General features: G+C 38.4%; 3 protein-coding genes across 6 annotated transcripts; all 3 read left to right on the top strand.

The window, feature by feature from the left end:
* Nucleotides 1-270: 270 nt before the first annotated feature.
* LOC133444770 (receptor-interacting serine/threonine-protein kinase 3-like) lies at nt 271-5,660 on the top strand. Its single transcript, XM_061722667.1, has 12 exons — nt 271-536; nt 1,938-2,122; nt 2,222-2,552; nt 2,638-2,786; nt 2,883-2,932; nt 3,606-3,761; nt 4,130-4,212; nt 4,305-4,350; nt 4,440-4,483; nt 4,749-4,836; nt 4,953-5,195; nt 5,276-5,660. The coding sequence occupies exons 2-12, from the start codon at nt 1,974-1,976 to the stop codon at nt 5,281-5,283; spliced, it is 1,347 nt and encodes a 448-aa protein (XP_061578651.1). The 5' UTR covers nt 271-536; nt 1,938-1,973; the 3' UTR covers nt 5,284-5,660.
* A 5,056-nt stretch (nt 5,661-10,716) lies between these two features.
* On the top strand, nt 10,717-14,986 carry LOC133444311 (receptor-interacting serine/threonine-protein kinase 3-like). 3 transcript variants are annotated; one of them, XM_061721985.1, is made up of 12 exons: nt 10,717-10,793; nt 11,312-11,496; nt 11,597-11,927; nt 12,013-12,161; nt 12,259-12,308; nt 12,975-13,130; nt 13,467-13,549; nt 13,645-13,690; nt 13,780-13,823; nt 14,089-14,152; nt 14,270-14,512; nt 14,594-14,986. In XM_061721985.1, exons 2-12 carry the CDS (start codon nt 11,348-11,350, stop codon nt 14,599-14,601), a joined length of 1,323 nt encoding a protein of 440 aa, XP_061577969.1. In that variant the 5' UTR covers nt 10,717-10,793; nt 11,312-11,347; the 3' UTR covers nt 14,602-14,986. The 3 variants fall into 3 exon arrangements, with proteins under 3 accessions (XP_061577969.1, XP_061577970.1, XP_061577968.1); XM_061721986.1 differs by lacking the exon at nt 10,717-10,793 and adding an exon at nt 10,814-11,097 and having other exon boundaries at nt 11,269-11,496; XM_061721984.1 differs by lacking the exon at nt 10,717-10,793 and adding an exon at nt 10,815-11,097.
* A 6,922-nt stretch (nt 14,987-21,908) lies between these two features.
* On the top strand, nt 21,909-27,026 carry LOC133444309 (receptor-interacting serine/threonine-protein kinase 3-like). 2 transcript variants are annotated; one of them, XM_061721983.1, is made up of 12 exons: nt 21,909-22,005; nt 22,541-22,725; nt 22,825-23,155; nt 23,240-23,388; nt 23,485-23,534; nt 24,216-24,377; nt 24,556-24,638; nt 24,731-24,776; nt 24,866-24,909; nt 25,175-25,238; nt 25,361-25,603; nt 25,683-27,026. In XM_061721983.1, the coding sequence occupies exons 2-12, from the start codon at nt 22,577-22,579 to the stop codon at nt 25,688-25,690; spliced, it is 1,329 nt and encodes a 442-aa protein (XP_061577967.1). In that variant the 5' UTR covers nt 21,909-22,005; nt 22,541-22,576; the 3' UTR covers nt 25,691-27,026. The 2 variants fall into 2 exon arrangements, with proteins under 2 accessions (XP_061577967.1, XP_061577966.1); XM_061721982.1 differs by lacking the exon at nt 21,909-22,005 and adding an exon at nt 22,023-22,307.
* Nucleotides 27,027-27,473: the final 447 nt, after the last annotated feature.

Here is a 27,473-nt window from a genome sequence, read left to right as displayed (position 1 = left end):
TTTATATTATAAAAAGGATTCTAAGTTAAATGGATAAACAAACTTCCTGTTCAAGCAAACTTTACTTCTTGTTCCTTCCACCACTCATAGAGAACACATGAAAAAATTATTCAGAGACCATTTGAACCTCCTCCAACAGGGTGTGGTCATTATCACTACAATAAAATACAGAACTTCACCACTGACAACATGGTTACAGAGGGTACAGGTTAATGTACAGCGATTCAAAAGATTCAGGTTTCTTTCTCTTTCACTTTTTCTTGTACAGTTCTCCTAGCAAATAATATATGTTTGTTATCCTATTTCTGTCTAAGTTGGGAAATATAATGCTTTCATTAAGTTACATTTGTTTTGCTCCAGAGTTTATGAAGAGAGGCTGGGTTCATGCACACTTCCTCTTAAATCCCTCCCCCTATTACATTCTATCAGCCAGCTCAGATCATAAGCACAGGAAACCATAGACACTGCTGCTTTCTTACACATTTGTCATGAACTAACTCTGAATCTTTATAAGGATACAGCTGGGGAGCTAAGTGGTGAGTAGAAGCCAGTTCTTTTACAACATAATCAGTGGAAAACGTGTTTCAGTGTGGTACAAACAGTAACTGCTGAGTGTGAAAAGAAATATATGCAACATATGTATAAGTAATAACAATAATAATATAATTTTTTTCATGTTTTTATGGAACTCATACCTGTCTTTTTACACTATCCTTTCAAAGCCCCCATGTCTGTGCGTCCTCCTTTAATAATAATAATAATAATAATAATAATAATAATAATAATAATAATAATAATAATAATAATAATAATAATAACTTGCACTTATATAGCCCCTTTCAAGAAACCCAAGGTCGCTTTACAGGAAAAACAGGAAAAGAACAAACAAAACAAAAACACAACCGGGACAAAACAACAGGGGAGGGAACCACTTAATGGGGAAAGGCCAGGGTGAAAAGGTGGGTTTTGAGGTTGTTTTTTTTTTTGTGGATTACGGCAGGGAGAGAGTTCCAGAGGGTGGGTGGGGGCAGCAACACTGAAGGCTCTGAACCCAAAGGTTTTCAGTCTGGTCCAGGGGATGGAGAGCAGACCAGCGTCTGAAGACCGAAGGTTCCGGGAGGGAGTGATGAAGGAGGTCAGACAGTACTGGGGGGTGAAAGTGTGAAGGGACTTGTAGGTGAGTAGGAGTAGTTTGTACCATATGCGGAACTTTACGGGTAACCAGTGGAGGTGGATGAGGGTGGGGTGATGTGCTGCCAGGGCTTGGTGTGGGTGAGAACCCTGGCAGCTGAGTTCTGCAAATACTGGAGCCTGTCCAGGGTTTTACTTGGAACCCTAGACAGGACTCCATTATAATAATCCAGTCGGGAGGTGATGAAAGCGTGGATGAGTGTTTCTGCCACAGTCAGAGAGTGAGGGACGGAGACGTGCGATGTGCGTTTCTGAGGTGGTAGAAGGCAGATTTGGTGACAGATTTAATGTGCAACTGGAAGGAGAGGGTGGAGTCCAAGATGACGCCCAGGTTACGGACCTCGGAGGATGGCGTGATGGTGCAGCCGTCCACCCTGATGAGAAGATCTCCAACCTTCCGAAGCAGTGGCTTGGAGGCCACAACCGTGAGCTCTGTCTTGTCGCTGTTAAGTTTGAGAAAGTTGGTTGTCATCCAGAATTTTATGGCAGAGAGGCAGTTAACCCGAGACTGTGGGGGGAGCTGGGAGGATGGTGAGGTGCTGAGATAGAGCTGGGTATCGTCAGCGTAGCAATGGAAACTGAGACCGTGATGGCGTATGATCTAGCCGTGGGGGAGCAGGTAGGTGGTGAAGAGTGGTGGACCGAGCACAGAGCCTTGAGGGACACCATGGTTGACTGGGACAGGGTGGGAGGAGGAGCCAAGGATGGTGACAAACTTTAACTTCATTTGCTTTCTTCTCCAACAGATTTTGAGGTTGTGAGCTTCCTGAGTTAAGCAGGAGATGGCACTCTTTAACCGTGACCCAGTCAGGAATGAAGACTTAGGAAACTGGAAACGGATTGCTTCTGGGGGATTCGGTGTTGTCTACAAGGCCAGGCACAATAAATGGTGTTCTGATGTGGCCATTAAGCTACTTAATCTGGATGATCGGTAAATCTATAACTATTTGAGTGTTTTTATCTTTGAGAATTGTTTTGAATTTCTTTTTGTTTCTACTCTATCACCTAACAATCTGCAATGTCAATCCAGCTCCATCTTGCTCCTGGAAAAAGCATTGTACAATGAGGCTACTCAAATGGAGAAAGTGTCCTCGGACTTTGTTTTGAGGGTTTCTGGAATTTATAAAGGATGTCCTCCAATCAAAGGAATGTCGGTCCAACAAGGAATAGTCACACCTCTCATGAGAAAAGGATCCATTGAGAACCTACAAACGGACTTTCCTGACCCTCTCCCGTGGCCGCTGGTCTTCCGTTTGGCACATGAAGTAGCTTTAGGAATGACCTTCCTCCATTCAAAGGATGTTCTGCACCATGACCTAAAACCAAGTAATGTGCTGCTGGATGATGACCTTAGGGTCAAGGTAAACGCGTTCCCCAACCAACCAAACAATGATTTTAAGCTTAAAATCATTGTTCATTTCATTCTTTTTTCTTTTTATTTTGTAGTTGGCAGACTTTGGTCTATCTAGGACTTCCGTCAGCGCTTTGAGCAGCAGCCAAGAGACACAAGCAGAGACTGGAGGCTCGTACAAGTACATGCCACCTGAGGCTTTTAATTTGTCATATAAGCCTCGTCGTGCCTTTGACATTTACAGGTAAAATTAAATAATTTTTATGCAAAATTTGAAAGTACTTGCTTTCAAATTCAATTACTGTAGTCTGAAATCTTTTCAATTTTTTAACAATATCAGCTACGGTATTCTTCTCTGGTCCATCATCAATGGTGAAGAACCTTATCCAGGTACAATGATTGATTGATTTTATTGTGATACCATTTTTAAACATTAAGACTTTCAATAAAATCTGAGAAATGTTGAACTTGGTTTTATCATACATTTAAGTTTAACAAATACATCGATCACAATAAACATATTTTGTACAAATTGCACACATTCTGCGTTATGCTTCCAGTGAATTGATTGTACTTGAGATGCTGATGCTGCCATCTAAAGGAAAAGTAAAGTAAATACACAATTACTGAATGTGAGAAAAATTTCATATAAAGTTCTTTTGGTTTTGTTTTGTTTTAAATCAGCCAGTTAAGCAGGGTAGATTGTAATAATGCATTCACTTCATGGATTTGTGAAAAGAACAATTTAATTAGAAAAAAAATAGACAAGCGATTCATTTATTTAAATTCAAAAATTGTTTCTTAATCACTGAAAGAAATGCATTGTTGTGAAGAAGAGACTGCCAGTAGACAAATATTCACCCCAACACTTAATAACATAGTTGACTAGTATTTTATTTTGATGGAAGTTGATCGCTCCAAGTGCTAACACTATTTCCATGCTGCAAACACATATTTCATTCCTACTTGATATTGCGTTAAGTGACGTTCAAGTACTAATTCTTTTTAACCATTTTCTGTTTACATTTGACTGCAATACATTGACTCAGTTGTGTCTTTGTAGGCAAGATCTTTATTCATGTGAAGCTTTCGATCGAAACGGGCCAGAGACCTCGTGTTGACACACTTTCACAGAAAAACGTTGATGGTATGAAAGAGATCATCAACCTCATGCAGCGGTGCTGGGATGCAGATCCATCCAAGAGACCTCCCTTCACAGGTAAGGGTTCATGATCATTAATGAGCACCTCACCTTTTTTAAAGGTTTTTATGGCACTAGTGGCCTTTATTTAGAAAGTAGACAGGTAATGGGTAGAGAGAGAGGGGGAGACTTTGCAGTATAGAGCAACAGGCCGGAAATCGAACCTGTGCTGCCTGCACGAGGACTATAGCCTCAACACATGGCACCCGCTCAACCCACTGAGCTATCCCAAGCACCTCACCTTTTAAAAGCACCTCCTATACTGCAGAATATTCAACCGAAATGAGGTTGGCAGTGTTTTTTTCTCAGCATTTGTATGAACTGTTTGTGAAGCCATTATTCTCACCACACTTTTATTTTGTTGTTTTCAACTGCCTTTTTTTTAGACTGCATCAAAGTCACTGAAAAATCGTTCTCCAAGCACAAGAGTGGCATTCGTGAGGCCGTCTATAAAGTTGTGACAAAACTGGTGAACGAAATAGTATTTTCAAAAACTGAAAATAATTTATGAGTCATTAACTAGTATTTTTCTTACGTATATGACTATCTTTCCTGTTACAGGAGTCTGAGACAAGTGCGCCAGACTATCTTAATTCACCAACCCCAGGTAAATTGTTGAATACTTTTTGTGGGGTTGGGGTGTTTTTTTCTTTCTCTCCACTAGAAACTTCATTCTGATGTTTTTCTCTTCTTCAGAAGAATCATTTGACTCAGTCGACCACCCTGCACCAGCAGCTCAGGTATTCTTAACACATTTCTTCTCACGTTTCACTGAAATTTCAGGCTTACATTTATCAAATCTCAAATTATCAAAGAGTTTGTAATAAAAATATTATTTTTAATGAATTATAATCAACATAATTACAGTGGTGTCTTATCATTAATAAGATGTCACTTGATCACAAAGTTAACAAATAAACAAATTTAAGATCTTTGTGAGTTTCCTTCTGTTCGGGTGATTATTAGATTACACGTTATAAACTCAAGTCCTTTTTCTTCTGTTAGGAGCAGACATCTGCAAAAACAGTCAGCCAACAGTCCACAAAAACAGTCAGCCAACAGTCCACACAAACTATGACAGAGGAGGATAAAGGTGTGTAGCATTCATTTAATGTGCAATTTTAATCTCAGGAAAGTCAATTAAAACTGGAGATAGGTAAAAAAAAGTTTTTTAACTCTATGTCTTTATTCCTCTCCACTTTAAACCAGCAAACTTTGTAGATGACAATATGGCCGTTTTAATACAAGACACTGACATGGTAATGGCGATAACTGAAGAGATTAAAAAACTGGTCCACGGTGAAGCCTACTCACGGATTAATGCTAAACAGACGAACCAGGACAAAATGAGGGTACTATACGAGGGACCTTTACGTTCAGGAGGAAAGCGGGTCAAAGCAGCGTTTTATGATGCCCTTAAGAAACATCAGCCCGACCTGGTGGAGAGGCTCAGTATGATTTCTTCCTTATTAGTAATTTTTTCTATTTTTATAACTCAATGAGGTTGTTAACCCCTCTTTATTTCTTTACAGGTGGCTAATGCCTACGAAGTTGTGGCTTTTCTGATGTTCGTGGACAAAGTGTGAAGTCTTTCCTTGCAGCTGTTCTTATTTTTTTCCATATGAATATTGACTATTTGCATTTGTCATTTATTAAAAGTTTTATGAGATACAATATAATAAGTTTAAACTACCGTACATGTATAGATCTGTAGATGTTGAATGATAAATACAATGTACCTGTCGTCATTCAGTAATCAAAGGCTTATGGCCATTGTAGTAATCCAACAAATTAATAGAGTAATATAAGTAGTAGTAAGTAATAGACACACAAGATTTTAGGAGGAAGTTCAGAAATTGAGCGGCTGAGAATCCAAGTACATTTGAATCCTGTTTATTTTTCCATTAAAAACATTTTAAAAAACATTTCTTGCAGTGATTCTTAGAATTGCAATTTCAACTTCAGATGAGGAAGAACATATCACTTTTTTTCATTGCGCCATTTTTATTTAACAATAATGTCCCCAAAAAAGACAAAAAAAAATTCAATACAAAAAAATGAAATTATGAAATTATAATGACATTGCCTGGGTAATACAAAGTACCCCAAGCATTTAATAATTAGCATTTCTACCTGTGGCAGGAATAACATGCTGTTACCTCCATGATTTTGTCATTCTCTTTCATTATTGTGGAGGAATTTTGGCCCATTCTTCTTTACAACATTGTCCAGTCCACTGAGGATTTTGATGGTTTTGACATCTTTCTCAAAAATACAGAGTATTCAAGTTGCCTGAAGTCTGGAGATTGACTGTGTCAATCCAAAAACTTTGATTCTTTTATGTTTAAGTTACTCTGATTTAGATTTGCTGGTCTGGTTTGGATCCGTGCCTTATCGCCTGCCACGATTTTGATCAAGTTTTAATTAGACAAGTGTCCTCACTTTTGCCTCTAAATACTCCAGTTTACAGAAAAATGACATGATCAGCTCAAAGACTTCAAGTTACTGAGGTGTAATGTTCTCCACTGCTCCACTCCTCTTAACAGTGGGTATGAGGTCATTTGGCTGAAATGTTGTACATGGCGATGGGCATATGGCCAAACAACTCCACTTTGGTCTCATCTGTCCATAGGATAATTGTTCTTCCAGATGTCCTGTGGTATGTTCAGATGCAGTTTGTGAACCTCAATTGGGCTTTCAAGTTCTCCTCATACAGATAAGGCTTTCTCCTGGTCACCTTTCAAGCCAAACATGCTTCTTTAGCCCTCTTCTAATTGCATTGTGGGACATTAACATGTATCAAATTGTATTGATGCTTGAAGGGGTTTTCTGACATATGTTTCTGAGTATTGCACAACCTGAACTTGGGATAGTTTTGCTAAGATATCCACTCCTGGGAAGAACATCTTTCCCTTTTGTCACTGTGTGTTGACACACACCTGAAAGCTATAGACAAAAAAACAACAGTCCGCAAAAACATCTGCTTTCATACAGTTACACACAGTCTATTTTTGAAATGAGAAGTATTGTTTGGTTGAACGAGAAACACATTGTTAAGTACTTTGCAGAACACAGAGCAAGAGCAATGTATGTGCAGACCATAAGGTTGTTTATATACAGTATACATATGTATATAAATATATATATATATATGTAACGGAGTAGGATAATAGTGATCAACTACACAATTTCCTTGCAGAAATTTCGAGAGTGCCACGGCGGGCCGCTTCACATTTGTGTACATTTTACAAGCAATAAAGGTGAAGGACTCAATACCGAGTCCAATGACACCACCCATGACTCTCTATGTCAAACCATTCAAAAGTTATTGGACAATAACATATAAGCCAATCAGAAGAAGGGGCGGTGCTCATTTTCACCAAAGAACGTCACAGACTCGATACTGAGTCATATGACACCACCCATGACTCTCTATGTCAAACCATTCAAAAGATATTGGACTATAACATATCGGCCAATCAGAAGAAGGGGCGGGGCTAATTTTCACCAATGAGGGTCAAGGACTCGATACTGAGTCATATGACACCACCCATGACTGTGTATATCAAACCATTCAAAGGATATTGGACTATAACATATAGACCAATCAGAAGAAGGGGCGGGGCTAATTTTCACCAATGAAGGTCAAGGACTCGATACTGAGTCCTATGACACCATCCATGACTCTCTATGTCAAACCATTCAAAAGATATTGGAATATAACATATCGGCCAATCAGAAGAAGGGGCGGGGCTAATTTGCACCAATGAGCTTCAGCTTCAGCATTCATTCATTCATTCATTCATTCATTCATTCATTCATTCATTCATTACCAGCTTCATTCATTCATTCATTCATTCATTACCAGCTTCAGCATTCATTCATTCATTCATTCATTCATTCATTCATTCATTACCAGCTTCATTCATTCATTCATTCATTACCAGCTTCAGCATCCAGCATCATTCATTCATTCATGCATTCATTACCAGCTTCATTCATTCATTCATTCATTACCAGCTTCAGCATTCATTCATTCATTCATTCATTACCAGCTTCATTCATTCATTCATTCATTGATTCATTCATTCATTACCAGCTTAATTAATTAATTAATTAATTCATTCATTACCAGCTTCAGCATTCATTCATTCATTCATTCATTCATTCATTCATTCATTCATTTATTACCAGCTTCATTCATTAATTAATTCATTCATTACCAGCTTCAGCATTCATTCATTCATTCCCAGCTTCAGCATCCAGCATCATTCATTCATTAATTTATTACCAGCTTCAGCATCCAGCATCATTCATTCATTCATTCATTCATTCATTCATTCATTCATTCATTCATTCATTCATTCATTACCAGCTTCATTCATTCATTACCAGCTTCATTCATTCATTCATTCATTACCAACTTCAGCATTCATTCATTCATTCATTCATTCATTCATTTATTACCAGCTTCAGCATTCATTCATTCATTACAGGCTTCAGCATTCATTCATTCATTCATCCATTCATTACCAGCTTCAGCATTCATTCATTCATTACCAGCTTCAGCATTCATTCATTCATTCATTACCAGCTTCAACATTCATTTATCCATTAATTCATTAATTAATTCATTCATTCATTCATTCATTCATTCATTCATTCATTCATTACCAGCTTCAGCATTCATTCATTCATTCATTCATTACCAGCTTCAGCATTCATTCATTAATTAATTAATTCATTACCAGCTTCATTCATTAATTCATTCATTCATTACCAGCTTCAGCATTCATTCATTCATTCATTCATTCATTCATTCATTCATTCATTACCAGCTTCAGCATTCATTCATTCATTCATTCATTCATTACCAACTTCAGCATTCATTCATTCATTCATTACCAGCTTCAGCATTCATTCATTCATTACAGGCTTCAGCATTCATTCATTCATTCATTCATTCATTCATTCATTCATTCATTCATTCATTACCAGCTTCAGCATTCATTCATTCATTACCAGCTTCAGCATTCATTCATTCATTCATTCATTCATTACCAGCTTCAGCATTCATTCAGTCATTCATTACCAGCTTCAACATTCATTCATCCATTCATTCATTCATTTATTCATTCATTCATTCATTCATTCATTCATTACCAGCTTCAGCATTCATTCATTAATTCATTACCAGCTTCATTCATTAATTCATTAATTCATTACCAGCTTCAGCATTCATTCATTAATTCATTACCAGCTTCAGCATTCATTCATTCATTCATTCATTCATTCATTCATTCATTCATTCATTCATTCATTCATTCATTACCAACTTCAGCATTCATTCATATATATATATATATATACAAGTTGGCCAGCAGCTGGCAGATAGTATAGTTGCTCGCCTTAGCCGGACACGTAGTGTGCCCGCGCCAGACAATCCAGTTGTACATGATGCTCCCATAACATGTCTGCACACAGCCTGGACATGTCACGAGTCCAAGTAGTGTCTCACAGGAAGGTCAGGGAGCCTCCAACCTTCAGAGGGGATGACAGAGACACCGTGGATGTTCACGAGTGGGAAGACAAGATGAAAGATTACATAAGGAGGACGAATGTCAGGGCAGAACAGCAGGCGGAGGAAATACCCATTCATCTTGGAGGTCGAGCTTAAGATGTGAAGTTTGGAATGAGGAACAGTGGCATTAATGTAACTCAGAACCCAGACTCCATTTATGTTCTACTTCGTAAACATTTTGCAGCTGTCCCTTGTTCCCCTCTCCCTCTAGCAGACTTCTACACCACACTACCAAAGGGTGATGAGGACGCGTATGACTATTGACTGAGGCTCAATCACGCTGCAGATGTTGCTGCTGATTGACTCAGAGAGCAAGGCAGGGAATTGCACTGCCCTGGCCTGGAAGTGACACGTATGTTTATCAAGAATTGTCCCTCCAAGGAGCTTGCCATGACATTCAGGTCAAAGACAATTGACAAGTGGACTGCAGTGGATGTCCAGGACATTCTGGATGAGTACCAAACGGAGATGGGTTCAAGGGCTGCTGATGTCGGTGCTGTGAGTAGGAAGCCCAGTGAAAATGTGTATGTGAACAAAGTCGAAATGCTTTACACTGCAGCACCTTCACCTGATTCTTGAGACTCTCACACAGTCAAGGCGCCAGACTTAGCTGCTCTTGAACGTGTCTTGACCATGCTGGAGAAAGTTTTGCTGGAGAGAACTGCTCCAGTTCGAGCTTATTCCACCAGACAACCTAGGTCGAAGTCTCCCAAGATTGACGGTCTGGATGACCTGCCATGTGCTGTTTGTGGTGACCCTGCCCACTCTGCGCTCACTCATTGCCGTGATAAGAGACTTTGCTTTCTATGCTTCTCTCCTGATCACTCCAGACGCAGCTGCCCTGTACGGGCAACGCATAGTCGGGAAACTGATGGATCTGCATCCAGGGGAGGATGGTGCGGATCCTATTGGTTGCCCTCCCACAAATGATACAGATGATTATGTGTCACTCCTCGTGTCATTTTGTTCCGGAACCATCTCAGGCAAGACTGCTATATTTCAAAACACACACAGGATTTAGAAGTAAGACAGTTTATTCTACACCATTGTCACTGTTTGATGTTACTCTGAAGGCGATGATCAACAGTGGCTCGACAGGGTGCACATTGAGTGAACCAGCTGTAAAACGCCTCCTGCAGCATAATCCTGATATGAAGCATTATGTATGTATGTATATATATATATATATATATATATATATATATATATATATATATATATATATAAATATATATATATTTGCTATACATATGTATATATATATAGCAAACTTTACTTCTTGTTCCTTCTACCACTCATAGAGAACACATGAAAAAATTATTCAGAGACCATTTGAACCTCCTCCAACAGGGTGCGGTCCTTATCGCTACAATAAAATGCCCAGAGCGTATACAGAACTTCACCACTGACAACATGGTTACAAGAGGGTACAGACTATCGGTTAATGTACAGCGATTCAAAGGATTCAGGTTTGTTTCTCTTTCAGTTTTTCTTGTACAGTTCTCCTACCAAATAATAGATGTTTGTTATCCTATTTCTGTCTAAGTTGGGAAATATAATGCTTTCATTAAGTTACATTTGTTTTGCTCCAGAGTTTATGAAGAGAGGCTGGGTTCATGCACACTTCCTCTTAAATCCCTCCCCCTGTTACATTCCTTCAGCCCGCAGCTCAGATCATAAGCACAGGAAACCATAGACACTGTCGTTTTTTTCACACATTTGTCATGAACTAACTCTTGAACCTTTATAAGGATACAGCTGGGGAGCTAAGCGGTGAGTAGAAGCCCGTCCTTTTACAACATAATCAGTGGAAAACGTGTTTCAGTGTGGTACAAACAGTAACTGCTGAGTGTGAAAAGAAATATATGCGACATATGTATGAGTAATAGCAATAATATTTTTTTAAGGAACTCATACCTTTCTTTTTACACTATCCTTTCAAAGCCCTCATGTCTGTGCGTCCTCCTTTTTCTTTCTTCTCCAACAGATTTTGAGGTTGTGAGCTTCCTGAGTTAAGCAGGAGATGGCACTCTTTAACCGTGACCCAGTCAGGAATGAAGACTTAGAAAACTGGGATTGGATTGCTTCTGGGGGATTCGGTAATGTCTACAAGGCCAGGCACAATAAATGGTGTTCTGATGTGGCCATTAAGCTACTTAATCTGGATGCTCGGTAAATCTATAAATATTTGAGTGTTTTTATCTTTGAGAAATTGTTTTGAATTTCTTTTTGTTTCTACTCTATCACCTAACAATCTGCAATGTCAATCCAGCTCCATCTTGCCCCAGGAAAAAGCATTGTACAATGAGGCTACTCATATGGAGAAAGTGTCCTCTGACTTTGTTTTGAGGGTTTATGGAATTTATGAAGGATGTCCTCCAATCAAAGAAATGTCGGTCCAACAAGGAATAGTCACACCTCTCATGAGAAAAGGATCCATTGAGAACCTACAAACGGACTTTCCTGACCCTCTCCCGTGGCCGCTGGTCTTCCGTTTGGCACATGAAGTAGGTTTAGGAATGACCTTCCTCCATTCAAAGGATGTTCTGCACCATGACCTAAAACCAAGTAATGTTCTGCTGGATGATGACCTTAGGGTCAAGGTAAACGCGTTCCTCAACCAACCAAACAATGATTTTAAGCTTAAAATCATTGTTAATTTCATTCTTTTTTCATTTTATTTTGTAGTTGGCAGACTTTGGTCTATCTAGGACTTCCGTCAGCGCTTTGAGCAGCAGCCAAGAGACACAAACAGAGACTGGAGGCTCGTACAAGTACATGCCACCTGAGGCTTTTAATTTGTCATATAAGCCTCGTCGTTCCTTTGACATTTACAGGTAAAATTAAATACTTTTTTATGCAAAATTTGAAAGTACTTGCTTTCAAATTCAATTACTGTAGTCTGAAATCTTTTCAATTTTTTAACAATATCAGCTACGGTATTCTTCTCTGGTCCATCATCAATGGTGAAGAACCTTATCCAGGTACAACTGATTTTATTGCGATACCATTTTTAAACATTAAGACTTTCAATAAAATATAAGAAATTTTGAACTTGGTTTTATCATACATTTAAGTTTAACAAATACATTGATCACAATAAACACATTTTGTACAAATTGCACACATTCTGCGTTATGCTTCCAGTGAATTGATTGTACTTGAGATGCTGATGCTGCCATCTAAAGGAAAAGTAAAGTAAATACACAATTACTGAATGTGAGAAAAATTTCACATAAAGTTCTTTTGATTTTGTCTTGTTTTTAATCAGCCAGTTAAACAGGGTAGATTGTAATAATGCATTCACTTCATGGATTCGTGAAAAGAAAAATTTAATTAGAAAAAAAATCGACAAGCGATTAATTTATTTAAATTCAAAAATTGTTTCTTAATCACTGAAAGAAATGAATTGTTGTGAAAACCAGACTGCCAGAAGACAAATATTCACCCCGACACTTAATAACATAGTTGAATAGTATTTTATTTTGATGGACGTTGATTGCTCCAAGTGCTAACACTATTTCCATGCTGCAAACACATATTTCATTCCTACTTAATATTGCATTAAGTGACGTTCAAGTACTGATTTTTTTTAACCATTTTCTGTTTACATTTGACTGCAATACATTGACTCAGTTGTGTCTTTGTAGGCAAGATCTTTATTCATGTGAAGCTTTCGATCGAAACGGGCCAGAGACCTCGTGTTGACACACTTTCACAGAAAAACGTTGATGGTATGAAAGAGATCGTCAACCTCATGCAGCGGTGCTGGGATGCAGATCCATCCAAGAGACCTCCCTTCACAGGTAAGGGTTCATGATCATTAATGAGCACCTCACCTTTTTTAAAGGTTTTTATGGCACTAGTGGCCTTTATTTAGAAAGTAGACAGGAAATGGGTAGAGAGGGGGGGTCATTGCAGTATAGAGCAACAGGCCGGAAATCGAACCTGTGCTGCCTGCACGAGGACTATAGTCTCTACACATGGCATCCGCTCAACACACTGAGCTATCCAGGGCCCCAAGCACCTCACCTTTTAAAAGCACCTCCTATACTGCAGAATATTCAACTGAAATGAAGTTGGCAGTGTTTTTTTCTCAGCATTTGTATGAATATGATTTGTTTCAACTGCCTTTTTTTTAGACTGCATCAAAGTCACTGAAGAATTGTTCTCCAAGCACAAGAATGGCATTCGTGAGGCCGTCTATAAAGTTGTGACAAAACTGGTGAACAAAATAATATTTTCAAAAACTTCAAAAAATAATTTATAAGTCATTAACTAGTCTTTTTCTTACGTATATGATTATCTTTCCTGTTACAGGAGTCTGAGACAAGTGCGCCAGACTATCTTAATTCACCAACCCCAGGTAAATTGTTGAATACTTTTTGTGGGGTTGGGGTGTTTTCTTCTTTCTCTCCACTAGAAACTTAATTCTGATGTCTTTCTCTTCTTCAGAAGAATCATTTGACTCAGTCGACCACCCTGCACCAGCAGCTCAGGTATTCTTAACACATTTCTTCTCACGTTTCACTGAAATTTCAGGCTTACATTTATCAAATCTCAAATTATCAAAGAGTTTGTAATAAAAATATTATTTTTAATGAATTATAATCAACATAATTACAGTGGTGTCTTATCATTAATAAGATGTTACTTGATCACAAAGTTAACAAATAAACAAATTTAAGATCTTTGTGAGTTTCCTTCTGTTCGGGTGATTAGTAGATTACACGTTATAAACTCAAGTCCTTTTTCTTCTGTTAGGAGCAGACATTTGCCAAAACAGCCAACCAACAGTCCACAAAAACTATGACAGAGGAGGATAAAGGTGTGTAGCATTCATTTAATGTGCAATTTTAATCTCAGGAAAGTCAATTAAAACTGGAGATAGGTAAAAAAAAAGTTTTTTAACTCTATGTCTTTATTCCTCTCCACTTTAAACCAGCAAACTTTGTAGATGACAATATGGCCGTTTTAATACAAGACACTGACATGGTAATGGCGATAACTGAAGAGATTAAAAAACTGGTCCACGGTGAAGCCTACTCACGGATTAATGCTAAAGAGACGAACCAGGACAAAATGAGGGTACTATACCAGGGACCTTTACGTTCAGGAGGAAAGCGGGTCAAAGCAGCGTTTTATGATGCCCTTAAGAAACATCAGCCCGACCTGGTGGAGAGGCTCAGTATGATTTCTTCCTTATTAGTCACTTTTTCTATTTTTTATAATTTGATGAGGTTTTTAACCCCTCTTTATTTCTTTACAGGTGGCTAATGCCTATGAAGTTGTGGCTTTTCTGATGTTCGTGGACAGTGTGAAGTCTTTCCTTGCAGCTGTTCTTTTTTTTTCCATATGAATATTGACTATTTGCATTTGTCATTTATTAAAAGTTTTATGAGATACAATATAATAAGTTTAAACTACCGTACATGTATAGATCTGTAGATGTTGAATGATAAATACAATGTACCTGTCGTCATTCAGTAATCAAAGGCTTATGGCCATTGTAGTAATCCAACAAATTAATAGAGTAATAGTAGTAAGTAGTAGTAAGTAATAGACACAAAGATTTTAGGAGGAAGTTCAGAAATTGAGCGGCTGAGAATCCAAGTACATTTGAATCCTGTTTATTTTTCCATTAAAAACATTTTAAAAAACATTTCTTGCAGTGATTCTTAGAATTGCAATTTCGACTTCAGATGAGGAAGAACATATGACTTTTTTTCATTGCGCCATTTTTATTTAACAAAAATGTCCCCAAAAAAGACAAAATAATTCAATAAAAAAAAATTAAATTATGAAATTATAATGACATTGCCTGGGTAATACAAAGTACCCCAAGCATTTAATAATTAGCATTTCTACCTGTGGCAGGAATAACATGCTGTTACCTCCATGATTTTGTCATTCTCTTTCATTATTGTGGAGGAATTTTGGCCCATTCTTCTTTACAACATTGTCCAGTCCACTGAGAATTTTGATGGTTTTGACATCTTTCTCATGGTCCCAACAGAGTATTCAAGTTGCCTGAAGTCTGGAGATTGACTGTGTCAATCCAAAAACTTTGATTCTTTTATGTTTAAGTTACTCTGATTTAGATTTGCTGGTCTGGTTTGGATCCGTGCCTTATCGCCTGCCACGATTTTGATCAAGTTTTAATTAGACAAGTGGCCTCACTTTTGCCTCTAAATACTCCAGTTTACAGAAAAATGACATGATCAGCTCAAAGACTTCAAGTTACTGAGGTGTAATGTTCTCCACTGCTCCACTCCTCTTAACAGTGGGTAAGAGGTCATTTGGCTGAAATGTTGTACATGACGATGGGCATATGGCCAAACAACTCCACTTTGGTCTCATCTGTCCATAGGATAATTGTTCTTCCAGATGTCCTGTGGTTGGTTCAGATGCAGTTTGTGAACCTCAATTGGGCTTTCAAGTTCTCCTCATACAGATAAGGGTTTCTCCTGGTCACCTTTCAAGCCAAACATGCTTCTTTAGCCCTCTTCTAATTGCATTGTGGGACATTAACATGTATCAAATTGTATTGATGCTTGAAGGGGTTTTCTGACATATGTTTCTGAGTATTGCACAACCTGAACTTGGGATAGTTTTGCTAAGATATCCACTCCTGGGAAGAACATCTTTCCCTTTTGTCACTGTGTGTTGACACACACCTGAAAGCTATAGACAAAAAAACAACAGTCCGCAAAAACATCTGCTTTCATACAGTTACACACAGTCTATTTTTGAAATGAGAAGTATTGTTTGGTTGAACGAGAAACACATTGTTAAGTACTTTGCAGAACACAGAGCAAGAGCAATGTATGTGCAGACCATAAGGTTGTTTATATACAGTATACATATGTATATAAATATATATATATATGTAACGGAGTAGGATAATAGTGATCAACTACACAATTTCCTCGCAGAAATTTCGAGAGTGCCACGGCGGGCTGCTTCACATTTGTGTACATTTTACAAGCAATAAAGGTGAAGGACTCAATACAGAGTCCAATGACACCACCCATGACTCTCTATGTCAAACCATTCAAAAGTTATTGGACAATAACATATAAGCCAATCAGAAGAAGGGGCGGTGCTCATTTTCACCAATGAACGTCACGGACTCGATACTGAGTCATATGACACCACCCATGACTCTGTATATCAAACCATTCAAAGGATATTGGACTATAACATATAGACCAATCAGAAGAAGGGGCGGGGCTAATTTTCACCAATGAAGGTCAAGGACTCGATACTGAGTCCTATGACACCATCCATGACTCTGTATGTCAAACCATTCAAAAGATATTGGAATATAACATATCGGCCAATCAGAAGAAGGGGCGGGGCTAATTTGCACCAATGAAGGTCAAGGACTCGATACTGAGTCATATGACACCACCCATGACTCTCTATGTCAAACCATTCAAAAGATATTGGAATATAACATATCGGCCAATCAGAAGAAGGTGCGGGGCTAATTTGCACCAATGAGCTTTAGCTTCAGCATTCATTCATTCATTCATTCATTACCAGCTTCATTCATTCATTCATTCATTCATTCATTCATTCATTCATTACCAGCTTCAGCATTCATTCATTCATTCATTCATTACCAGCTTCAGCATTCATTCATTCATTACCAGCTTCAGCATACAGCATCATTCATTCATTCATGCATTCATTACCAGCTTCATTCATTCATTCATTACCAGCTTCAGCATTCATTCATTCATTACCAGCTTCATTCATTCATTCATTCATTCATTCATTCATTCATTCATTCATTCATTCATTCATTCATTCATTACCAGCTTCAGCATTCATTCATGCATTACCAGCTTAATTAATTAATTCATTCATTCATTCATTACCAGCTTCAGCATTCATTCATTCATTCATTCATTCATTCATTCATTCATTCATTCATTCATTCATTCATTTATTACCAGCTTCATTCATTAATTCATTCATTCATTACCAGCTTAATTAATTAATTAATTCATTCATTCATTCATTACCAGCTTCAGCATTCATTCATTCATTCATTCATTCATTTATTACCAGCTTCATTCATTAATTAATTCATTCATTACCAGCTTCAGCATTCATTCATTCATTCATTACCAGCTTCAGCATCCAGCATCATTCATTCATTCATTCATTTATTACCAGCTTCAGCATTCATTCATTCATTCATTCATTCATTACCAGCTTTATTCATTCATTCCTTCATTCATTACCAGCTTCATTCATTAATTAATTCATTCATTCATTCATTACCAACTTCAGCATTCATTCATTCATTCATTCATTCATTCATTACCAGCTTCAGCATTCATTCATTCATTACAGGCTTCAGCATTCATTCATTCATTCATTCATTCATTCATTCATTCATTCATTCATTCATTCATTCATTCATCCATTCATTACCAGCTTCAGCATTCATTCATTCATTACCAGCTTCAGCATTCATTCATTCATTCATTACCAGCTTCAGCATTCATTCATTCATTCATTACCAGCTTCAACATTCATTCATCCATTCATTCATTCATTCATTCATTCATTACCAGCTTCAGCATTCATTCATTCATTCATTCATTCATTCATTCATTCATTCATTCATTCATTCATTCATTACCAGCTTCAGCATTCATTCATTCATTCATTCATTCATTACCAGCTTCATTAATTAATTCATTCATTCATTACCAGCTTCAGCATTCATTCATTAATTCATTCATTACCAGCTTCAGCATTCATTCATTCATTCATTCATTCATTCATTCATTCATTCATTCATTCATTACCAGCTTCAGCATTCATTCATTCATTCATTCATTCATTCATATATATATATATATATATATATATATATATATATATATATATATATATATATATATATATATATATATATATATATATATATATATATATACCATGAACCTGTTCCCAGCAGGACTGGGCATCATCTAAGGTCAAAACGTCAGGGTTCAGATTTCTCCATTTTCCAGGTTATATTATATGAAGTCTGTTCTGACTGGGTCATGTGACCAGTTCTGGGTCAGCCTAATCAGTCAACACCTGAGCTCTTGTTGCTAGGGGCAACAACAACCTGGAAATGAGGAAGGTTCCGGACTGGCTGTGAGAAAACCCCAGCTTTCCTCAAATAACTCTGATTTGTGAGAAAACCATAGCTCCTAGCAGAAAAACAAAGACATCGTGAGGGAGACAGAACCCGGCAGATTCTGACAATCTTAATTTTATTCAGATATTCCTTAAAATGTGTTAGTAACGGCAGTTCGAAAACAAAAATTAGATTTTTTTGAAGAAAACCTTTTTTTACATTGCAGTCAATGGAGACAGGAATTTGCGTGGCAGTTAGCCCCGCCGTTTAAATTTTGTTCCTACCACGCCTGTCAAAGTCACATTATATGAATCCCAACACCTATGTCTACATTCTGACCAAAAATGACCTGTCTACCTTTTACGGTTTGGCCGTGAGCTTGAGTTACAAATAAAAATGATGGTCATTTTTTGAATCTTTCGCTCTAAACAATTAGAACTTCACTGTAGATTTGACAAAAAAGTGGTTTCCAGTCCTCGCTTGAGCGCTCATATCTTGAAAAGTGTACATTTTAGGAAAAAACAGTTCCAGGTTCAGAGAGAGAAGAGAAGTTTTCCTCCGTTTTGAAGTTTGAATGACATTTCTACGTGCAAGTATGAGAAAGATACGTGACTCAGAAAAAAGGTGAATTTCGTCTTTTTTCTCCCATCCGCTTTGAATGGCGCCATAGAAATACATGGGAAAATAGTTCCCCATTAGTTTGGAAATTTGGAAATGTTTTTGCACTTCGTGCAAAAACTATTTGTGCTATCGCTCTGAAAATCCACAGGACTGTAGATAAATTCAGGGCCTACAACTTTTTAATTTGGTTCATAATTTTTCGAGTAACGGTGTGCGAGTGGTGAGGCCCCAAAGTTCTCCCAATGCATTCCGGATGGGTTTTAGCGCGCACGTTTGTGCACGTTACGCAAAAACGTGCACGCCAATTGCTTATAAAAGTCATAGCACACGATTCCCGATTAAGTTGCACGTTTCTACGTTTTTACTTTTCGCGTTTTCTCAAAGCTGTAGGAGGAGTAGCGAACCGAAATCTGTCCGGAAAATGAATAATAAGAAAAAAAATAAACCTGCAGAATAACATTAGTGCCTCTGGCTTCGCCAGAGGCATTCCTCCTCCTTGCTATTGCATAGCTTTGGAGGAGGAGTGCCTCTGGCTGGAAGCCGTGGCACTAATTATGCAAAAGTAGTGCAACACTGCCATCTTTTGGTTCAGTGGTTGGCGAGGGATCGCATAGACCAGTGAGGATTTCACTGTGACGGTATCCTGAGACCACTGCAGATCCCCTGTCTTCATACCACTGTTTTATATGTGTGTTGCAGAGTGCTGAGGAATTAAGATACCTGTAGTCTACCTGGTTGGCGTCTTTCTTATGTGGAAGCGACAGTAGTGTGGAGCTGCATCTTCTCACATACAGCTGTGACCCGTCACATTGGTGCCGTGACCTGTCGATTTGGAGTTGGCTCTTCATCCTGGCCGGGGACCATCTTACTGAACGGCTTCCAGGTTTCATATTATATTGTCAGGTGGACTGTGTATAAGTATATAGCATTATTACTGCACATAGTTGAGTGGTTTTACCTTCTAACGGTTTCATTTTGTTGTTGATGTATTTTTGTTACTTTCTGTCTTGACTGTAATTAAGTTTTGTTAAGCGCCATTTCATAATTAGCTACATAAGAGGGGCTACTAGTACGCCCCTTACTGGGAGTATTGGTAGGGGTAGAGGGGCCCCTATGATGTTGCAGTTTACCAGTCCTGTTCAGGGAGGTGCTGTTCATTCGGTGGGAGGTGGGCAGGTTCTAGCAGAGGCTTCTTCAGTCGGTGAGGGGCGGGTTCCTTCTCAGAGCCACCGCACTGGGCCTACACTGAACACACAAGGTCACTGTTACATCCGCACTGTTACACCCGCACCAAATCCTACTGCACCTTCTCCTGATGTAGTCGGTCAGATGAGTGACATAATAAGACAAGTTGGCCAGCAGCTGGCAGATAGTATAGTTGCTCGCCTTAGCCGGACACGTAGTGTGCCCGCGCCAGACAATCCAGTTGTACATGATGCTCCCATAACATGTCTGCACACAGCCTGGACATGTCACGAGTCCAAGTAGTGTCTCACAGGAAGGTCAGGGAGCCTCCAACCTTCAGAGGGGATGACAGAGACACCGTGGATGTTCACGAGTGGGAAGAAAAGATGAAAGATTACATAAGGAGGACGAATGTCAGGGCAGAACAGCAGGTGGAGGAAATACCCATTCATCTTGGAGGTCGAGCTTAAGATGTGAAGTTTGGAATGAGGAACATTGGCATTAATGTAACTCAGAACCCAGACTCCATTTATGTTCTACTTCGTAAACATTTTGCAGCTGTCCCTTGTTCCCCTCTCCCTCTAGCAGACTTCTACACCACACTACCAAAGGGTGATGAGGACGCGTATGATTATTGACTGAGGCTCAACCACGCTGCAGATGTTGCTGCTGATCGACTCAGAGAGCAAGGCAGGGAATTGCACTGCCCTGGCCTGGAAGTGACACGTATGTTTATCAAGAATTGTCCCTCCAAGGAGCTTGCCATGACATTCAGGTCAAAGACAATTGACAAGTGGACTGCAGTGGATGTCCAGGACATTCTGGATGAGTACCAAACGGAGATGGGTTCAAGGGCTGCTGATGTCGGTGCTGTGAGTAGGAAGCCCAGTGAAAATGTGTATGTGAACAAAGTCGAAATGCTTCACACTGCAGCACCTTCACCTAATTCTCGAGACTCTCACACAGTCAAGGCGCCAGACTTAGCTGCTCTTGAACGTGTCTTGACCATGCTGGAGAAAGTTTTGCTGGAGAGAACTGCTCCAGCTCGAGCTTATTCCATCAGACAACCTAGGTCGAAGCCTCCCAAGATTGACGGTCTGGATGACCTGCCATGTGCTGTCTGTGGTGACCCTGCCCACTCTGCGCTCACTCATTGTCATGATAAGAGACTCTGCTTTCTATGCTTCTCTCCTGATCACTCCAGACGCAGCTGCCCTGTACGGGCAACGCATAGTCGGGAAACTGATGGATCTGCATCCAGGGGAGGATGGTGCGGATCCTATTGGTTGCCCTCCCACAAATGATACAGATGATTATGTGTCACTCCTCGAGTCATTTTGTTCCGGAACCATCTCAGGCAAGACTGTTATATTTCAAAACCCACACAGGATTCAGAAGTCAGACAGTTTATTCTACACCACTGTCACTGTTTGATGTTACTCTGAAGGCGATGATCAACAGTGGCTCGACAGGGTATCGACAGGGTATATATATATATATATATATATATATATGTATAGCAACTTCTTGTTACTTCTTGTTCCTTCCACCACTCATAGAGAACACATGAAAAAGTTATTCAGAGACCATTTGAACCTCATCCAACAGGGTGCGGTCCTTATCACTACAATAAAATGCCCAGAGCGTATACAGAACTTCACCACTCACAACATGGTTACAAGAGGGTACAGACTATCGGTTAAGGTACAGCGATTCAAAGGATTCAGGTTTGTTTCTCTTTCAGTTTTTCTTGTACAGTTCTCCTACCAAATAATAGATGTTTGTTATCCTATTTCTGTCTAAGTTGGGAAATATAATGCTTTCATTAAGTTACATTTGTTTTGCTCCAGAGTTTATGAAGAGAGGCTGGGTTCATGCACACTTCCTCTTAAATCCCTCCCCCTATTACATTCCTTCAGCCCGCAGCTCAGATCATAAGCACAGGAAACATGAGACACTGTTGTTTTTTCACACATTTGTCATGAACTAACTCTGAATCTTTATAAAGATACAGCTGGGGAGCTAAGCGGTGAGTAGAAGCCAGTCCTTTTACAACATAATCAGTGGAAAATGTGTTTCAGTGTGGTACAAACAGTAACTGCTGAGTGTGAAAAGAAATATATGCGACATATGTATGACTAATAACAATAATACCGTAATATGTTTTTTTCATGTTTTTAAGGAACTCATACCTTTCTTTTTACACTATCCTTTCAAAGCCCTCATGTCTGTGCTTCCTCCTTTTTCTTTCTTCTCCAACAGATTTTGAGGTTGTGAGCTTCCTGAGTTAAACAGGAGATGGCACTCTTTAACCGTGACCCAGTCAGGAATGAAGACTTAGAAAACTGGGATTGGATTGCTTCTGGGGGATTCGGTGTTGTCTACAAGGCCAGGCACAATAAATGGTGTTCTGATGTGGCTATTAAGCTACTTAATCTGGATGATCGGTAAATCTATAACTATTTGAGTGTTTTTATCTTTGAGAATTGTTTTGAATTTCTTTTTGTTTCTACTCTATCACCTAACAATCTGCAATGTCAATCCAGCTCCATCTTGCTCCTGGAAAAAGCATTGTACAATGAGGCTACTCAAATGGAGAAAGTGTCCTCGGACTTTGTTTTGAGGGTTTCTGGAATTTATAAAGGATGTCCTCCAATCAAAGGAATGTCGGTCCAACAAGGAATAGTCACACCTCTCATGAGAAAAGGATCCATTGAGAACCTACAAGCGTACTTTCCTGACGGTCTACCGTGGCCGCTGGTCTTCCGTTTGGCACATGAAGTAGCTTTAGGAATGACCTTCCTCCATTCAATGGCTGTTCTGCACCATGACCTAAAACCAAGTAATGTTCTGCTGGATGATGACCTTAGGGTCAAGGTAAACGTGTTCCTCAACCAACCAAACAATGATTTTAAGCTTAAAATCATTCATTTCATTCTTTTTTTTCATTTTATTTTGTAGTTGGCAGACTTTGGTCTATCTAGGACTTCCGTCAGCGCTTTGAGCAGCAGCCAAGAGACACAAGCAGAGAGTGGAGGCTCGTACAAGTACATGCCACCTGAGGCTTTTAATTTGTCATATAAGCCTCGTCGTTCCTTTGACATTTACAGGTAAAATTAAATAATTTTTATGCAAAATTTGAAAGTACTTGCTTTCAAATTCAATTACTGTAGTCTGAAATCTTTTCCATTTTTTAACAATATCAGCTACGGTATTCTTCTCTGGTCCATCATCAATGGTGAAGAACCTTATCCAGGTACAACTGATTTTATTGTGATACCATTTTTAAACATTAAGACTTTCAATAAAATATAAGAAATGTTGAACTTGCTTTTATGCTTTCATCATACATTTAAGCTTAACAAATACATCGATCACAATAAACACATTTTGTACAAATTGCACACATTCTGCGTTATGCTTCCAGTGAATTGATTGTACTTGAGATGCTGATGCTGCCATCTAAAGGAAAAGTAAAGTAAATACACAATTACTGAGTGTGAGAAAAATTTCATATAAAGTTCTTTTGGTTTTGTTTTGTTTTAAATCAGCCAGTTAAGCAGGGTAGATTGTAATAATGCATTCACTTCATGGATTTGTGAAAAGAACAATTTAATTAGAAAAAAAATAGACAAGCGATTAATTTATTTAAATTCAAAAATTGTTTCTTAATCACTGAAAGAAATGAATTGTTGTGAAAACCAGACTGCCAGAAGACAAATATTCACCCCGACACTTAATAACATAGTTGACTAGTATTTTATTTTGATGGACGTTGATTGCTCCAAGTGCTAACACTATTTCCATGCTGCAAACACATATTTCATTCCTACTTGATATTGCGTTAAGTGACGTTCAAGTACTGATTCTGTTAATAACCATTTTCTGTTTACATTACATTTGATTTCAATGCATTGACTCAGTTATGTCTTTGTAGGCAAGAACTTCACTCTTGTGAAGCTCTTGACCCGTGGTGAAACGGGCCAGAGACCTCGTGTTGACACACTTTCACAGATAAACGTTGATGGTATGAAAGAGATCGTCGACCTCATGCAGCGGTGCTGGGATGCAGATCCATCCAAGAGACCTCCCTTCACAGGTAAGGGTTCATGATCATTAATGAGCACCTTACCTTTTAAAAGCACCTCCTGTACTGCAGAATACTCGACTGAAATGAAGTTGGCAGTGTTTTTTTCTCAGCATTTGTATGAGCTGTTTGTGGAGCCATTATTCTTACCACACTTTTATTTTGTTGTTTTCAACTGCCTTTTTTTTAGACTGCATCAAAGTCACTGAAAAATTGTTCTCCAAGCACAAGAGTGGCATTCGTGAGGCCGTCTATAAAGTTGTGAAAAAACTGGTGAACAAAATAATATTTTCAAAAACTGAAAATAATTTATAAGTCATTAACTAGTCTTTTTCTTACGTATATGATTATCTTTCCTGTTACAGGAGTCTGATACAAGTGCGCCAGACTATCTTAATTCACCAACCCCAGGTAAATTGTTGGATACTTTTTGTGGGGTTGGGGTGTTTTCTTCTTTCTCTCCACTAGAAACTTCATTCTGATGTCTTTCTCTTCTTCAGGAGAATCATTTGACTCAGTCGACCACCCTGCACCAGCAGCTCAGGTATTCTTAACACATTTCTTCTCACGTTTCACTGAAATTTCAGGCTTACATTTATCAAAACTCAAATTATCAAAGAGTTTGTAATAAAAATATTATTTTTAATGAATTATAATCAACATATTTACAGTGGTGTCTTATCATTAATAAGATGTCACTTGATCACAAAGTTAACAAATAAACAAATTCAAGATCTTTGTGAGTTTCCTTCTGTTCTGGTGATTATTAGATTACACGTTATAAACTAAAGTCCTTTTTCTTCTGTTAGGAGCAGACATCTGCAAAAACAGTCAGCCAACAGTCCACACAAACTATGACTGAGGAGGATAAAGGTGTGAAGCATTCACTTAATGTGCAATTTTAATCTCAGGAAAGTCAATTCAAACTGGAAATAGGTAACATTTTCTTAAAGTTTTTTAACTCTATGTCTTTATTCTTCTCCACTTTAAAACAGCAAACTTTGTAGATGACAATATGGCCGTTTTAATACAAGACACTGACATGGTAATGGCGATAACTGAAGAGATTAAAAAACTGGTCCACGGTGAAGCCTACTCACGGATTAATGCTAAAGAGACGAACCAGGACAAAATGAGGGTACTATACCAGGGACCTTTACGTTCAGGAGGAAAGCGGGTCAAAGCAGCCTTTTATGATGCCCTTAAGAAACATCAGCCCGACCTGGTGGAGAGGCTCAGTATGATTTCTTTCTATTAGTAATTTTTTCTATTTTTATAACTCAATGAGGTTGTTAACCCCTCTTTATTTCTTCACAGGTGGCTAATGCCTACGAAGTTGTGGATTTTCTGACGTTCGTTCGTGGACAAAGTGTGAAGTCTTTCCTTGCAGCTGTTCTTACTTTTTTTTTAAATACATTATTTTTATATTGTCTACATTTTCTACCATAGGACTTCATTCATAGGAAAACCCAAAATTGTGACACTAAAAAGCCTGGAAGCACTTGTGGATGCCGGTAAATCCTAAACATCCACAAACTTAATGAATGCCTTTTTTTTTGCATTGTAGGAGAAACTACTAAGCGTAAAGGCAGGGAAAGGAATAAGAGGACTGCAGGGAGGAGAGGAGGAGCAGGGAGGAGTCACCTCTGCCTGTTTGGTTTTCAAATATCAACCAGATAACCCTTATCCGACCTTTAATTTAAACATGCTTGACAAACTTTTACGTACAGTCCCATCCAAAGTGTTGGATATGGAAAGATCATATTTTTTATATTACGTTATAGACTCGACTAAATGAGACTTAAACAAAAAAGTGTGTACATCTAAACGGTATACAATGTAATGAAATGCACAAAATATTCAAGCTAAATATATCGTGTATCAGCATTATTGTGTGAACAGTCTGAACTGTTTATCTTGTAATAATATTGTCAATTTGACAATTTAGAGCAGGGCTATTCAATTGGCGGCCCACGGGCCACATGCGGCCCGCCAGGAGCTTGTATGTGGCCCCTGGTCATATTTCAAAAAAGGGGGTGTTTTTTTTTTAATAATATTTTTATAACTGGCTACTATGGACTGAAATGCTTGTGCTCAATGCTTAATATAATATTCAAATAAAGAAATCTTGGTGGAAAGTGGTGCTTTGTCATTATGGCATGTTTTATTAAAAGTAGGTAAATATCAACTTCATTAAGTTTGCACAATGCATGGTTTCAAAATGAACTTGCATTCAAAATAATATTTCTTTATCTGAATATTATATTTAACATTCACAATTACTAAATCTGGAGACAATTAATACATAATTCATATGTAAACTAGATATATTCAAATGTATAATACAAATGTATTATATTTACATAAGTTTTCGTCTTTGAGTGCAAAATACATTTTGAAAACCCCCACATTTTCAAATTGTGCGGCCCTCTCCATACAGTCCTTTTGCAGATGTGGCCCCCGGCCGAATCTAGTTGAATACCCCTGATTTAGAGGATTGTCCATGTCGATATCTATGAGACCTTCTACACAAATGTCCAGATACTCCCTATAATCTTGTATGAAATTAATAGATTTTTGTATTCCAGAGTGTGAACATGATTACCTTTTTTTATAAGCTTAATTGTCTGAAAAGAAAAAAATAATAAAAGGAACTACATATTTTAGTGTCAATATCTTTATTGAGAGCGACACCTGTTTTTAATAATGAAGGAGGGGTGGGTGGTGGCTGTGGGAGGTTCGTTGTCAGCTTCAGTGGGTGGGGAATAGGGCTGCATGGGTCCAGAGAGCGAGAGAGAGAGACGGTGTAAGAGGCTTTTCTGCTTCAATCCCTCAGTGAGTGTCGCAAGCAGTGAGTGATTCACCTGTAGACAATGGTGTCACAGAAAACCAAGTTACTACCCTCTAATACTTGAAATAATAGGACTCTTGGACGATAGTATTTCAGTCAGAAATGGTCTTAATGGTAAAGTGACGGATATTCTTTAAGAAACACATGGAGACAACAGACTTGCATGAATGTCTTATCCTGCTGCACTCTGATGGCACCAACTGTACTGCCAAAATAGGAGAAACTAGTTTTGTTGCTCGGTTGCAAGAGGAAATATT

Source organism: Cololabis saira, chromosome 5, assembly GCF_033807715.1.
Source record: "Cololabis saira isolate AMF1-May2022 chromosome 5, fColSai1.1, whole genome shotgun sequence".
NCBI lineage: Eukaryota > Metazoa > Chordata > Actinopteri > Beloniformes > Belonidae > Cololabis > Cololabis saira.
The sequence above is the reverse complement of the archived record's forward strand: the minus strand, read 5'-3'. Positions and strand labels throughout refer to the sequence as shown.

What these genes read in the sequence shown, in the direction of transcription:
- LOC133444309 (XM_061721983.1), top strand. Translation starts at nt 22,577, where the DNA reads ATGGCACTCTTTAACCGTGACCCAGTCAGGAATGAAGACTTAGAAAAC. An exon ending in ATGATGACCTTAGGGTCAAG is followed by an intron (nt 23,156 to 23,239) that starts GTAAACGTGTTC and finishes TTTATTTTGTAG; the next exon opens with TTGGCAGACTTTGGTCTATC. An exon ending in TGGTGAAGAACCTTATCCAG is followed by an intron (nt 23,535 to 24,215) that starts GTACAACTGATT and finishes ATGTCTTTGTAG; the next exon opens with GCAAGAACTTCACTCTTGTG.
- LOC133444770 (XM_061722667.1), top strand. Translation starts at nt 1,974, where the DNA reads ATGGCACTCTTTAACCGTGACCCAGTCAGGAATGAAGACTTAGGAAAC. An exon ending in TGGTGAAGAACCTTATCCAG is followed by an intron (nt 2,933 to 3,605) that starts GTACAATGATTG and finishes GTGTCTTTGTAG; the next exon opens with GCAAGATCTTTATTCATGTG. An exon ending in TCTTAATTCACCAACCCCAG is followed by an intron (nt 4,351 to 4,439) that starts GTAAATTGTTGA and finishes TCTCTTCTTCAG; the next exon opens with AAGAATCATTTGACTCAGTC.
- LOC133444311 (XM_061721985.1), top strand. Translation starts at nt 11,348, where the DNA reads ATGGCACTCTTTAACCGTGACCCAGTCAGGAATGAAGACTTAGAAAAC. An exon ending in ATAAAGTTGTGACAAAACTG is followed by an intron (nt 13,550 to 13,644) that starts GTGAACAAAATA and finishes TTCCTGTTACAG; the next exon opens with GAGTCTGAGACAAGTGCGCC. An exon ending in ACCCTGCACCAGCAGCTCAG is followed by an intron (nt 13,824 to 14,088) that starts GTATTCTTAACA and finishes TTCTTCTGTTAG; the next exon opens with GAGCAGACATTTGCCAAAAC.